General features: G+C 40.2%; 2 protein-coding genes across 2 annotated transcripts in view; one reads left to right on the top strand and one right to left on the bottom strand.

Moving 5' to 3' along the window:
• Positions 1–15,382, bottom strand: part of LOC122397411 (DNA ligase 3) — a 65,186-nt gene that overhangs the window by 32,001 nt on the left and 17,803 nt on the right. The window contains exons 2-3 of the mRNA XM_043396563.1: positions 6,728–7,046; positions 5,256–5,552 (exon numbers count right to left, since the gene is read on the bottom strand). Coding sequence (XP_043252498.1) covers positions 5,256–5,552; positions 6,728–7,043 — 613 coding nt within the window. The 5' untranslated portion in view covers positions 7,044–7,046. The remainder of the gene's footprint in view (positions 1–5,255; positions 5,553–6,727; positions 7,047–15,382) is intronic.
• Positions 1–15,382, top strand: part of LOC122397412 — a 32,308-nt gene that overhangs the window by 770 nt on the left and 16,156 nt on the right. The gene's annotated exons all lie outside the window — the stretch shown is intronic.

The following is a 15,382-nucleotide window of genomic DNA, read 5'->3' as shown; positions in this document are numbered from 1 at the left end:
TCGAAGTCCTCTCTCGGTAGTAGGGACGGCCATCGATCAGTTATCCGATCGAAAGTGTCTTGCAGTTATCCGAACGTTGCTACGCTCGAATCGAGCTATTCTGTCTATAGTTTCGCGTGTATAGAATCGAAGGGAGAGAATGTGACCGGAAACTGCGCGCGCAACGACGGACAATTATATGGTGGAGTCCGACAGGGATGAGAAGCGATCCCCAATCCCATTAAACGGAAGATTAGGGATTTCGTTTATTAGATCGACGGACGATAGTGTTAACATTTTTGTGTTTATCATCAGTTCTATGATTATTGGTAACAATCTAGGAAGGCTAGCGTCTATGGACTTAGGGGGTTGTTTTTTCAGTGACATTCTCTTCCAACGATGCATTCGAGGCACCTGGATTCTCCATAAATGCAACAATGGGGATTAAAAAGCTAAATTTGAGTAGATACCGATGGACAAATCTATTTATCTGTTTGAAGTTCGCACGACTATCAATTGTATTTGTAACAAAGCGGACCGTGATTTAACTGACTCATTGTCTGTATCGTCGGTGTCATTGAAGCGCCGTATCATCTGTGATTCTACCATAAGCGAAAGTCATCGTTACTATTCATTATTATTATCTCGTGCTTGTTTATTTGAAAACTTTTATTTGTAGACCAGTCGATCGAAACCCTGTTATATCGGGTTTGGTTCAACAATTGATCTAAAAACATTGTATCACACATGTCGACAGATTTTCATTTAATATTTTTCTTTATCCTAACCCAGACCTAACCCTATTATATTTGGTTCAATAATTAATCTATAAATATTGTATCACGTTCAGATTTTCATTTAATATTTTCCTTTTGCGTTCGAACTATCTTGAAACGTTTTAAACTCTTGCTATGCCAATTCTGACTGACCTTTTCGCGTGCAAGGGTTTCGAGAACTCTGATAGACACCTTCGTTGGGATAGCATCGTTTTCCCTGAAAAGATCCCCGAACAAATTCTCCTCGAGGAACGCCTCGAAGGACACGGCGCGCTGTCTGATAAACGGCTCCTTTCGAAGCGGAAAATTTCCCGCCGATAGACCCGGGAGAACAGTGGGTCAAGTGTACGTGACGAGACGAAGAAATCAACGAACCGCAATCTGTGCCGTGTCAGAAGTTAACTCGTGGTTTCTGCAAAAACAATTTCGCGCGCGGTCGGATCATCGCCGATCGACGCGGTTTGAATCTCGGTCACGAAAACTGATTGGAAAGTTTCGAATTGCCTCGAGTATCGATCGGGACTGGACGCGTGGACGTCTTAGGAAATCATGAAATCATCGCATCGACGCGATCTCAAAATCGGGATGAAACATGAGTAGCTTTCTCTTCTCCTCCTCTTTCTTTCGTTTGCTTGTTTGTTTCTTTCTTTCGTTAGTAATGGACGTTTTCGTGTTTTTTTGTTCGAGATCTTAGCAGAATTAACGCTTTTGTGTCATGTTCTTTCAATGATGTGTTGTTCGTTCGTTCATAAGTAGCTTTAATATCTTGACAATACTAATATTCGATACTGACCGTCTTCGTGGCTCTCGATGACTCTTGAAAGACTTAATGTATCTCAAATACCTCGAGGAATCGTTTTGTGAATTTTTGTAATTCAGGAATGTCTTGCATCGATGGACTTTATTTACAATCTTCATCATCAAGTCTTCAGTCTTCTTGAAGTCTCGAAGATTATCTGAAAAATCTCGACGTACCTTTAAAAATCTAGATGATTCTTGCTTACCTTGGGTTGCACAGTTTCCAAGCGTCGAAAACTGAAATCGTGGCCTCGTAAAAAATTTCGCAGGTTCGATCAATCGCAAGTTAACGCTAGTACTACCAGACGTGGTCAAAATGATTCGTAATTTCCAATGAAAATGATAAAAATGTCACAAAATAAACCGTAGCTTTGTATAAGGGAACGAATAAACATTGGTTTCTTCGAGTATATCTCTCGTTTTAATTTCTTTGGTACGAACAAATACACCGTAATTGATTGTTTCGTAATATTTTTTGCGAACGTTGGCCCACCTTGCAGAGACGGCGATTCGGCGCGTCTCTGCATACGTTAACTCTGGGAATTCGCAACGACAGGGAGTCACCGATAACCCCGTAAAAAATCTTCCACTTGCCAGCCGCGCGTAGCAGCAGGAATCTGCACGGCCGATTGATTAATGGTTTCCTTGTATCCGATTTCGGATATCGTATTTGTCCGACCCCAACGAATAGACAAGGAGGCCAGAAAGAAACGACGTAGAAAAGAGAGGAGGGGCAGAAACAAGAACACGGAACGGGGGGACAATTATTGTCGAGGGGCGGGAGGGGGCTGGGCGGCAAGGGGGCGTGGAAAACGCGAGTGTGTTTACGCGGAAAGTGTGGACGATAGCCCATTGATAGGACTAACGGCTACGTCAGCGTGAGTTCTAACTTTGGGACAGATACGACCACGAGCGTAACGAAGACGTCGCCCGAAACGAGATTCCTCAAAGAAAAAAAGTCGGTTAAAAAAATTCTGTCTATGTGACCTTTTGTTTTGCTTCTTTTTTTCATTAGAAAAAGGTTCGATCCAAATCGATGGGAAGAATTTTGCACCGAGTTGCCAGGCATTCTCAAATCTTAGTCATCGATAATTTTCACTCGAGTACGGTCACACCGAACGTAAACAATTTTTATGTAACATGTCGTTACGCCGTATCGTCGACTGGCCGTCGAGATATTAATTTATCAAGGGACACGTCGCGGGTGTAAACATCGGTGCCGCAACACCGTTGTCCAATTTAGCGCGACCGATTTCGTCACATTTTGTTCGCGCGTTTTCGCTTATCAAGGTCACCAAAACATCGATAATCTTTTCCGGAGTTATCGCGCGCACGTCTCCGTGCAGATGTACTCGATTACGATCGTCGTTTCCCTGGTCACGCGACGTAGATCTCTGCACCGACCGGGGACGTTGAAGATGGCGCCCGTCGCGTCGATGATCCCCGATCCCCGCGCGAAAACGAAGAGATCGAACAACGTGGACACCGTGAATTATTAAAATTGTCACCGGTGGTTTCGATCTTGCACGGTGAAACGAAATGAGGACGAACGACACGCGTTTACTGTCGCTCGAACCCGAGTCACCAAGCCCCCCTATTGCACGCAATCTTCGCAACAGCATCAAAACACGATGGGTGCACCGTACTTTCTAGTGCAAAGGTCGGATTTCGTTCGAAGTTCGTGTTATGGTTAGAGCTAAGGTCATTCTCCTTCACCAACTACCGTATGCGTCTGTGTGTTTGTGATGTCTTGTGGATCCTATATGGCGAAATAACAGAATCTGTAGGAGTTAAATAAGAGAACTACCGTCGTTTGTGTCTGTGTGTTTGCGATCTTTCGTGGACTTTATTGTTTATATGGCAAAATATAACGAAAAATAAGGGAATTAGTAGGGGTTAAATAAGAAGACTATTACCATGTATGTTCGTGTGTTTGTGATCTTTCGTGGACTTTCTTGTTTCTATGGCAAAATATAACGAAAAATAAGGGAATTAATAGGGGTAAAATAAGATAACTATTACCATGTGTGTCCGTGTGTTTGTGATCTTTCGTAGACTTTCTTGTTTCTATGGCAAAATATAACGAAAAATAAGGGAATTAATAGGGGTAAAATAAGATAACTATTACCATGTGTGTCCGTGTGTTTGTGATCTTTCGTAGACTTTATTGTTTCTATGGCAAAATATAACGAAAAATAAGGGAATTAGTAGGGGTTAAATAAGAAGACTATTACCATGTGTGTCCGTGTGTTTGTGATCTTTCGTGGACTTTATTGTTTATATGGCAAAATATAACGAAAAATAAGGGAATTAGTAGGGGTTAAATAAGAAGACTATTACCATGTGTGTCCGTGTGTTTGTGATCTTTCGTGGACTTTATTGTTTATATGGCAAAATATAACGAAAAATAAGGGAATTAGTAGAGGTTAAATGAGATAACTATTACCATGTGTGTTCGTGTGTTTATGATCTTTCGTGGACTTTATTGTTTCTATGGTAAAATATAACGAAAAATAAGGGAATTAGTAGGGGTTAAATAAGAAGACTATTACCATGTATGTTCGTGTGTTTGTGATCTTTCGTGGACTTTATTGTTTCTATGGCAAAATATAACGAAAAATAAGGGAATTAGTAGGGGTAAAATAAGAAGACTATTACCATGTATGTTCGTGTGTTTATGATCTTTCGTGGACTTTATTGTTTCTATGGCAAAATATAACGAAAAATAAGGGAATTAGTAGGGGTAAAATAAGAAGACTATTACCATGTATGTTCGTGTGTTTATGATCTTTCGTGGACTTTATTGTTTCTATGGCAAAATATAACGAAAAATAAGGGAATTAGTAGGGGTTAAATGAGATAACTATTACCATGTGTGTTTGTGATTTTTCGTAGACTTTATTGTTTCTATGGCAAAATATAACGAAAAATAAGGGAATTAGTAGGGGTTAAATAAGAAAACTATTACCATGTGTGTCCGTGTGTTTGTGATCTTTCGTGGACTTTATTGTTCCTATGGCAAAATATAACGAAAAATAAGGGAATTAGTAGGGGTTAAATAAGAAGATTACCATTTGTGTCCGTGTGTTTGTGATTTTTTGTGGATTTTGTATGTCAAATTGAGAGAATTAATTAGGGTTAAATGAGAGAACTCTGAGTGCATGCAACATCGGGAAAGCGCCGTTGCAATATTTTTGTTTAATAAACTAACGGTGTTTACGAGTTTCTCGCTGGGATTTCAATGGTGCATCGGAGTTCGAAGGAGATCGCCGGTTGGAGCTGATTGTCGATTCGATCGACGGTCTCGCTCGCGCGAAGCGTATTTCGACTGCTAATTTACGAGACGCGCGACCGCCAAAACCTTGACCCCTTGAGAACGTTACGAAATTCGGTCGGCGCTCGGCGCGCGCCGCTTCTGATTTATCGACGCCCAACCGACCAGTCGCGACGCAATTCGATCGGCGAATGACTTTGAACCGTTGATCCAGCACCGAAGGAAGTCGAACAAAGAACAAAGAACACCAAACTTGCTTACATCCAGCTCGTTCGTCGTAGAACTTTTACTATTTATTAATTTCAAATTCCACCGTGGTTCGCCCTCTGCTCCAGTGTCGCCCTCTACGAGCACTACACTTCGCGTAACCACGTTGCACGGTAAACGTTATTCTGAAATGTATCGACAAAATTGAAAGGAAGACTCACCACCGTCGGATCCTTTGGTCAGCATCCTTTTCACAATGGCCGTCTTCTCGGTGTAGGCGTCGACGTTCGCCACGTCGTTGCAGACTCGTTGAAACTCCGAAAACGAGTCGTCTTTGCTCGAGACCGTCCTCTTCGAACTCGAAGTACCCGGCAGATCTTCGTTGGAAGACGCGGAGCTTTCCTTTTTCGTTTTCTTTGGCTTTTTGCCGGCGGAGGGGATGGTATTTTTCGGAGCTTCTTTGCGTTTCCTCGGTGACACGGAGTCTGGCTTCTTCGCTTTGGGAGTCTTAAACGGGGCTGAAAGAAATACGAAACACTTAATTGTCACTGCATTTGATAATATTGCAAGATAGGAACAAGCCTCAACAAAATTAATTTCGTTGCTCGCGACTTCGACTCTGCGATTTGAATTTCCCGCGCAAATGGTCCCCGGGGTGTTTTCTGATATTTTCCCAGGAAATTCGTCGAAACAATGTACTTGGAAGGTCGTAACGACGGGGGATCGATGAGAATGGAAATCCTTGAGATCCTTTCGACTAGAAAATCTGACAATTAGTCGGGAACTATGGAGGAAGAGACAGCGAGAAGGTATAATCTCCGCGCGCGATTCCCGATAATCTTTTACGGCCGCGTTAATAGCGAACAAGAGGCGTTTAACGCGACGTAAATCATCGACGGATCGCTCTAATAGGCGATATTGCTCGCAAAGATGATTTATGGGGTACAATTTGTACATTCCACAGATTTAATTGAACGGCAATTAAAACGCCTCCGCTCGTCTCTGCCGCGTCGCGATAAGGAAACGGAGACGAGCAGCGGCCGTTCCGCGCGTTGTCAGGAATTACTCGAATATTCTTTATCGTGGCGGCACGCGAGCGTAAACCCTGCGATTGGTACCGATTGTGCCAACAACGTTCGCGCACGATAACATCGCGAACCGTATGAATCCCTGGAATCGTCCAGATAAAATTAGATTAACGTCGTTGATGTCCCGCTCCATTAAAAACGTTTGATATTTTTTTAAAATTATTTTCTGATTTCGGGTAAAATTCTGAGACAATTCTTCGTGCAAAAGTAAACTGGAAATACGTCTATTTCTTTCGATGTTTATTCCATATATTTCTGTTTATATTTGGCAATAGTTTTCAAGATCAAGAATTGGAGAAATATAATAAGAACAGCGTCGAATAATTTTTAAAAAAATTGGCTCCAACGATTTCAATATTAGCCCCGGGTTATGGCGATTCGAAATTCTTTTTATAATTTCTTGAACGATAACTGTACCGTATATTGAGGATATAAACAAATTCCAAGTCTGATCTCGAAGCGTTTGAACTCTCGATTTCCTACGTAGCTTGTTCGCAGAAGCGTAAAGAATGAGTGTTCTCAGGCGTCGAGATCACCCAGACGAGGACGCCATCTTTGCCCCTGCGCGGAAGAAGCGACGCGGGAGAATTGAATATCGTGCTCACAGGAATTCTCGAAATCCTCGATCTTCTGTCGGATGACGTTCTTGTCCTCGTCGGGGAGGTCGTCCCAGCCGCTTATATCCTCCTCGGGGTTGTCTATTCTCTTCGTGGTGGCTCTCTGTCTCGCAAACACTTCGAACAGGCAGGTTAAATGGTGCCAAGCCTTCATTTTCCCGTCCCCGAACGGATTCGACATCAGCTTCGCGATCCTCACGGCGTCCTTCTCGATGGGACACTTGCACTTTTTGCATTTCGCTCGACCCGTTTTCGCCCTCTCCACCGCGAACGGCTTCTCCTCCTCCCTCTCCTCGTCCGACATTGCCTGAAATTAATCAAACTGTTACCGGAGGAACTCAAGATGAAGCGTTCGAACACGTTCACGCTTCAGTGAGGAGACAGTTAACACTTCGACTGCTACGTTGGTCATATACAATTACTTACAATTGTAAGAGTTGAATGAAAATTAACGCATTAACGGAAAATTAGTACATTTTGAACGTAATCGGTAATTAGAAAATACTTTGAAATAATGAGTGCCCCATTGAGCAATTAAAAATTTCTATTAGAACATGGAAAATAAAAGATTAATTTCTATGAAATCTTGCATCCAGCGGTGCATGTACGTGGCATCCTGCAAAACATGTGATTTCGACGTGGGCAGTCAAAGGGTCAAGCGCTTGCGAGGAAACACACAAGAGCGTAGCCCTCTGGTGACGAGTACGGGAAACGTCGCCACACGTCTGTGATATCTGCTTTGGTCAGTTTCTTATTTGCACTCTCACATCTCAAAAATCAAATACCCGTTTCAAATCGACAGAAAATAAAGAAGTTATTATTTCGGAATCGTCGAAAGCGCGGCGTGTTTTGTGAAAACAATTAGTCCGGGTATCTATTTGGACGCAAAAGAAAATAAATTTGTCCGCGTGAATTTCGTACGGGAATACTGTGACGCGAGACTATTGTGCGTTTCAAGATTTAGCGCGAAGAGAGGGAGGGTTTATGGGTCGTTCGCGGGTCAAAGAGCGAAAAACGCGACATAGACGGGAATGGGATTTAGAAGCGGATTTGTTCCAGCTCTACTTTCGTACCGACAAAAGGTTAAGCTGCTTGAAACAGGTTTGCAAACGTTCGAAGAAACGAGCATCGCGTTCCAGGCTCTTCAGCCATGGCCATTGATCCCGAAAAAACACAGATACTCGGTAAAAAGAGTTTATGCAAATATAGAAGAATCGTAAAAATGCTAAAAGCAGGCCTTTTAGTTAAATGAAACGAGTCGTACCGAGCGTTCCGTCGGAAACGTTCATCGTCAATAGCAACTCCGGCTAAAAAGCGTGCAACAATTAATAAGTCAGAACCTTCGTTTGTGCAACTGGTACGGTAAATACTTAATCGATAACGACACTATTGCGAAGAGCTTTAACATAGGGTGCATGACGTAGGCTGGTCGAATGCAACGGTGATAATCCAAAATGGTGGAATTCGAGTTTACACGTATTATATTGGTTGCGTAATATTCCAATTCGAGAATGGGAGCGGAAAAGATAATTTGACAACTATCGAAGCAATCATCGTAATTCTAGCGAAATGTTATGAGATACATCGTAACACAATTGTAATCTACACTAACGTATCTTATTTTCATTTAGTTTTTGAATGTACAGGGTGTTCGGCCAACCATGGGAAAAATTTTAATGGGGTACTCTAGAGGCCAAAATAAGACGAAAATCAAGAATACCAATTTGTTGATGGAGGCTTTGTTAAAAAGTTATTAACGTTTAAAGTTCCGCCCGTACTGAATTTTTTTCTCGAAAATGCGCAGGATTTCGGGGGTATGTCTATTCAGCAAAAATGATTGTAATTTACCCCCGCAACCGAAAATAATTTTTTCAGAACGATTTAAAAAATTTTTTTATCGCCAAAAAATTTCAGCACCTAACCGATTTTTTTTCTCGTAAGTGGATAGGATTTCAGAGGTATGTGTATTTACCAAAAATGATTGTAATTGACCCCCGCAACCGAAACTAATTTTTCCAGAACGATTTGAAATTTTTGAATTTAAAATTTTTCCCAAGGGTGGCCGAACACCCTGTATACAGGGCGAATCTCGGATTTAGTAACCTTACATTTTCGACGAGTCGAATTTTAATTCGACGTGATTTGATGTAAATAACTGAATTGTATTCTTTTTCGAATATAATTATTAAAATAATATTTTAATGCACGAATACTCGAAAAAACAATACATTTCTGTGCGGTTGAATAATAAATATTTCAAACGGTGCTGGACTTAATCTGTACTCGATTCGTCGAGGTCAGATGCGAACGATTAAGCATCTCCGGGATCGTGAAAAATAAAGAGGCCTTATGGGCCGCCATTTTGTCGGGCGTGCGATCCACGGAGTGGCGCGAGAAGAAGAGAATCGCGGCGATAGGAGGAAGCGTTTAATTGAGCTCCGGCTGTTATTGCCAATTAACGCCCTCATTGGTCGAGCATCGTCGTCGACGCGTATCGGGAGACTGATAGGCGTCTGTATCGGCAGACGCGAATTTAGACTTTTTTTTACAATTTTACTCTAGCAAAAACCATCTAATAAATTCTACTCTAAATTGTTATCGAACTAACCTAAAAAACTGTTGTACATTTTATTCAACGGTTCTTCCGTTTAGGATAAATAATATAGAGAAATAACGAAACCACAGTTTGTCTATTCGCCATTAGAAAAATATAAACAGTACAACACTTAAATTAACAATAAACAATTGTTAGTGTTTCTACATGTGCTTACTCTCTCACGCTCTGGAAGGATCCATCGAATCGATACTTCGCTCTACTTCCAGATCCTTCCATACCAAGTCGGTATCGCAGTTATCGATATTGCAGGGGTCGATTACCTTACAAGACAAACTAGGCTGCATTTCTTCGTGCATCTCTGTTTCAAGAGAGAGAGAGAAATCGTTTATTTTATTCGTGGTTATATAACTCTTAAATTACAGAAGACACATAAAAATTATCGAAACAAAAATTGTTTAAAATAATAAAAGTAAACACCGTAGAATCGTCCACAATATTACGGTGAAAAAGTAAATACGAGTAGACTCATATAAAACTTGGAAAAAGAAATTATTACTAAAAACATGTTAAACGTAACTCTAAGAAGCCCCCAACGCGAGTTTATGCCAATTCTTTTTCACATTAATTTATAACCTCTTGGGAGCAATTCAGTATTTCACTTTGACGTTAAAAATAAGGACGCAGAATTTACAATGGAGGAACGGATCCTTGTGTTTTGTCGCTGTAACAACGATCGCTAAAGCGTCTCCCGCAATTCTTGGAGAGCCAGTGACCCCGAGGAGATAGTAACCATTGACGTGATAGTAACCTTGGAACAGATAGTGGCCTCGAAGACGTTTTTCCGATAACTCTGCCTCGCCGGGGCAGTGTTTCTCAAACAACCACCTGCTCACTCCTTGGATAAAGAAAAACTTTTCATAGTTCTCCTAACCCTTGATTATTAATTTCGATTACAACACGAATAATGTTATACGGTGCTAGGTCCATTTTAAATAAACACCAGAACACACGAACAATTAGCATAGTATTTATTAATGAGAGAAATATAGATTTGAACGTATCACAACGCGACGCGTGTACACTGCACAAGATTCTGGCACGGAGAGGTTAGAAAGGACGCGTACAGGCGACTGGAGAAGAAACGCGTGATTGGTTCTTGCCACCAGAGGGGGCACGTGACGCGCCAATAGACGCACAGCGCCAAAACCGCGAGTATTAAACTCTGTCTAACAAATAAGATATTTTTAATCTCATATCAAATCCATGACGTCGTGAAAATTTCCAAATTCGGGAAACGTAGAGTTGGTTGTTAGCATTTAAATTTATTTTTTAAACGATTCATCGAACAATCAAGCATTAAAATACTTATAAGTGTACACTGGAAATTTCCCCAATGAGGATTTAGTGACGAAAACTGCTATTTAAAAATCGTATTAAATTCGCGGAGTAATTTCCAAATTTCCAAATTCGGGAAACGTAGAGTTGGTTGTTAGCATTTAAATTTATTTTTTAAACGATTCATCGAACAATCAAGCATTAAAATACTTATAAGTGTACACTGGAAATTTCCCCAATGAGGATTTAGTGACGAAAACTGCTATTTTTTAAATTCGTATTAAATTCGTGGAGTATTTAAATTCGAGTAGAGAAATATTCAACAAGTAGTCTCAGCCTCGATAACGACAGGTTCTAGTCATTTCTCAGGCGTCGAAAAAACCGAACAACACCGAAGATAAATGACGAGGCTCTCTTTTTGGGCGTGGAAATTGATTGAAACGGAATCAGAATGATCATTCGAACGCCTGGACGTGGGTGACCGTTTCAACCCTCGTCCGGCCGCGGCGAAACAGAAATCGTTAAGATAACAATAATACGACGTCGACCTTCCTATTCATACAATTGATCGAACCGGTGACCATTAGCATCCCGAGTTAGGCAAATTTATTCACGAGTGACGAATACAAAATGTTAGATTCGTTTCTAAATTTCAAGCTTCGCTCGTCTGAATTTAATTCACGATATATTAAATTTAAAAATAGAGTGATTTTTTAGTACACTTTCATCAGTCATTTCGTCAACAAAAGGTTGATTGTTTTAGCGAAGTGCAAGTGGAAATCAACGATAATTCGTCGCCCGTCTGACCATAGGTGTTCCTCTACTACTTCAAACTGTTCTCACGTTCTTTAAAAAAGTTTATACATTACACGGATTTTTTAAAGTTGACTTTGAGTGATATTCAACGTGTAAGAGAGAACTTCCATAAAATGTGTTTTCACAATAATAATTCTATTATGTAACGGCGAATACTTTGATCGAACAATTCAATTTACTTTCTTTTAAAAATAACCATTGAATGTGGCTGAACACCTGTACACCTAATATTATTTGTTACTTCTATCGACTACAGTTTGTTGACGATTTAGAATTTTATTATTCGAAGCTGTTTCGCCAAAAATGGTGGAGAGGTCGGGGAAAAATTGGAATTTCGGGAAGATTGGTGGAATCGCGATAACGCCAGGGAACAAACTGGCCAAGCATTGTGCGTAAATGGCGATAGGAATCGCGACCGCGAATAAATCAGCTATCGCGCGACATTTCCATCGCGTTCGACCTAACGAACCGTGTCTTCTCATCAACTTTTCTATCGGTTCTGATTGGTACTCGATTCCCTTTCGTAAAGAAAAAGGGGGGGACAGATGCTTTCGATTTTGGATTCACGATACTCCAAGAAAAAAGGAAAAGAAACACTGCATTTACTAGAACATATAAACTTCATCAATTTTAAAAATTATAATTTTATATACAGGGTGGTTCACGCAACTTGTGCAGCTTTGTAATTTCCAAAATATACGTTACACGAGAAAATTTTATGTATAAAAGTTGCATGGTTTAAAGGGATACATTGCATGGTGTATTTATTTTTTTTATGGGTGGAGAAGTTTCGGTGATATGAAGGTCAACTTTGCTTTTTTTTAAATAGAATACTGTATCTTTTGTATGAAAATATGGAAGAATATCGAATACTGCGTAAAAAAGTTGAATTGACCTTTATTAGCCCTAAATCTAATATCTAAAGAGTAATATCACTTTATTTCTTGATAATTCTGCAGAAATCTGTGATAATGTCGAGTCTCCAATTTGATATTACGCGAAGAAAATTGTCAAGAAACGAAGTGAAATTATTCGTTACCTATTGGACTTAGGGCTAAGAAAGGTCAATACTTTTTTACGCAGAATTCGATATTCTTCCATATTTTCATACAAAAAATATAATATTCTATTTAAAAAAACAAAGTTGACCTTCAAATCTCAGAAATGCCTCCACCTATAAAAAAAGTAAATGCACTACGTAATGTGCCCCTTTAAACCATGCAACTTTCGTACACGATATTGTTTCGTGCAACGCATATTTTGGAAGTTACAGAGCTGCACATGTTGAGCGGACCACCCTGTATATAGATAGACAAATACTGATTAAATAATAATTGTTTACATGAATGTTAACACATTTTATAATCGAGGAACGAGAAATCCCTCAATTTTTTGAAAATATCTCGAGATCCAATAATTTTTTGGCCATGGTACCCTAATCATTTTTTACGCAGAATGAACAAAAGAATCGATCTGTGTAAAAAAAATATGCATTTCTATTTAAAGAAATGATGTAATTGTTAATTGTACATGCACTGCTGCATCTAAAAAAAATTTAAATGCCAACAGATGTAGTGCTCTTCAAACCATTTATCTTTTTCCTTTGGCATTTTTTCGGAAATGCAATAATAACGGAGTTATGACTTGTAACAATTGCGTGAGACCACCCTGTATATATGTATAGTACGTCAATAATGATTAAACGACGTTTACAAGACACAGTTATGGACAATAATAGATTTTATGTTCTTTTTTTTGTACTCCCCCGCAACTTTCACGACCCCCTTCGGGAGGGTAGTTTCACCCTTAAAACTCGAATTACCGCCGGTAAAAGAAAAACGTATCCTTTATCTTCGGCTGCTTTGAAAACCTACAAAATTTAATGAAAATCGAGGGTATTTCTTTTTTATTCGGATAAAAATGTCGATTTACGGAAGAAGGATACATTATTGCTTGTAAGTAGAATAAAATTTAGAATCCGAAATTTAAAATCCGGAATGAAATATTTCAAAGTGTAAAAACCGTAAAAAAAACTGATCGTTGCATTTATTTGTCATTACTATAAAAAATTAATTGAAGCGGTCAAAATGAACGATCCAACCTATACAAAAACAATTTTAGTTAATTTTAGAGGGAAGGGGGGATTTTAATCGCAAAAGAATTTCAATATATCGCTGTTTACTATTCCCAAAAATGAGCAAACTATTTGGGGTGGTCAAATTAAATAAGTCAACCTGTACAAAAATAATTCTATCTAATTTCAATGGGTGAGAGGGATTAGCACTAGAACTACCAAACCAGTCAAAATGACCCATTCGTAATTTCTAATAAAACCTGTAAAAAATTTACCGTAATTTTCTATAAGAGAATGAACAAACACTTATTTCCATTGCATTATATATTTCTCCAGGTATATATCGTTTTAATTTCTTTGGTACCAATAAATACACTATAACTGTAGTTCTAGTGTTAAACCTAGCGAATCGGTATAAAATAACTCTTGGAGGGGTGACTTTGGACCGCGATCGTTAGGGCTGGCGGTGGATTTTGGTGCAAACGGAAGGGAACAAGAAGAGGAACGCGAGAACCGAGAAGCGTGCACGTAGACGTAGTTCGCGTCGGAATCCTCGTGGCGCAGCTCGAACCTACAGGTGGGTAGGTGGTGCGGCCAGGCGGCGGGTGGCGGCGGATTCCGGCTCGGGGTATAATAGAGGGTGCAACAGCCCTCTCTGCTCACTCTTCGAGCACGCACGGTCCCGCCAAAAAGTCCGCCAAGGTTCGACGATCGAACAAAACAAACGATTACCAGTGATTAACCCGCGTTCGAGCCGCCCACGAGAACTGCATCAGATATCACGGACTAATTCACGCCCCCCCGTCCCCGTCAGAGGATCGAGCGTCTAAAGATCGAGCAAGGTAGGCCCACCTCGATGTGCCGTAACCGGATCGAAACTTTCGACTATTCTACCGGCGTCGTTTCGCGGAGGAAAATTTCATACTCGCGTCGAGGCACCCCGAAGATAGCGCTTTTCTTTTCCGCGATACGTCGCGTGCGACTTCGTGCTCGTTTCGTTTATTGCTGGAGATGAAACAATAAAACGTCGCGCGTCACTCGCACCGGGGATCGATCCGTTAATCGTCTTGTTTACCGCGTAACGCGGATCGACGTAATTTTCCGCGCGACGGCAGCCGTGAACCGTGACCCCCAGCGAGAGGAATCGTCGCGATTTCGTCGCGGAACTGGAAGGGACTCGAGACCAGCGTGGAACTCGAGTCGTCCGGCTGATTCTGGAACCTACGAAGCCTGTCGATCCTGGTCCACCTTTCGATTTTAACCCTCAACGGGGATCTACCGCGGTAGAACGCGCTTTTTGGTATATTTTTTTTTAAAGAAACTACGCAACTTCTTGCATCGACGTTTCGCTCGAAATTAATGGCGGTTTAGTTATTAGGTCCGGGGCTGATACTGACCAACACTTTTTTACTCAGAATTTGATATTCTTTCATATTTTGGTATAAAAAGTATAGTATTTCGTATAAAGAAACAAAGTTAACCCTTTGCACTCGAAGTTTTTTTTTGCATTCATATTACCAGCAACTCGAAGCAATTTTAGTGAAAAGATCATATTTACATATAAGTAAACGATATGCGCATTAAAAGAAAAGTCATCGTTGTATGTTATTATTTTTATAATTGATTATGGGTACAAATGTTATGATATATAAAAAAAACAAAAAATTATAAAATTATTACATTTTGTAATCGTCCAAGGTGTGATACCTCTCGAAGCAATCGCCAATATGTAATCTTGGCTTTTCTATACAGGTATCACAAAAATAATGGGTCTGCTGTCTTTCGCCCGGAATTATAGTTTTTACGATTTGTATTTGTGCTTATGTTATGAATTGAAAATTATTTGCATTGTCTCCATAGC

The sequence above is a fragment of the Colletes gigas genome, unplaced genomic scaffold, assembly GCF_013123115.1.
Source record: "Colletes gigas isolate AHSC1104 unplaced genomic scaffold, ASM1312311v1 Colletes_gigas_Sc00009, whole genome shotgun sequence".
Lineage (NCBI taxonomy): Eukaryota > Metazoa > Arthropoda > Insecta > Hymenoptera > Colletidae > Colletes > Colletes gigas.
This window is presented reverse-complemented; position numbering and strand designations above follow the sequence as displayed.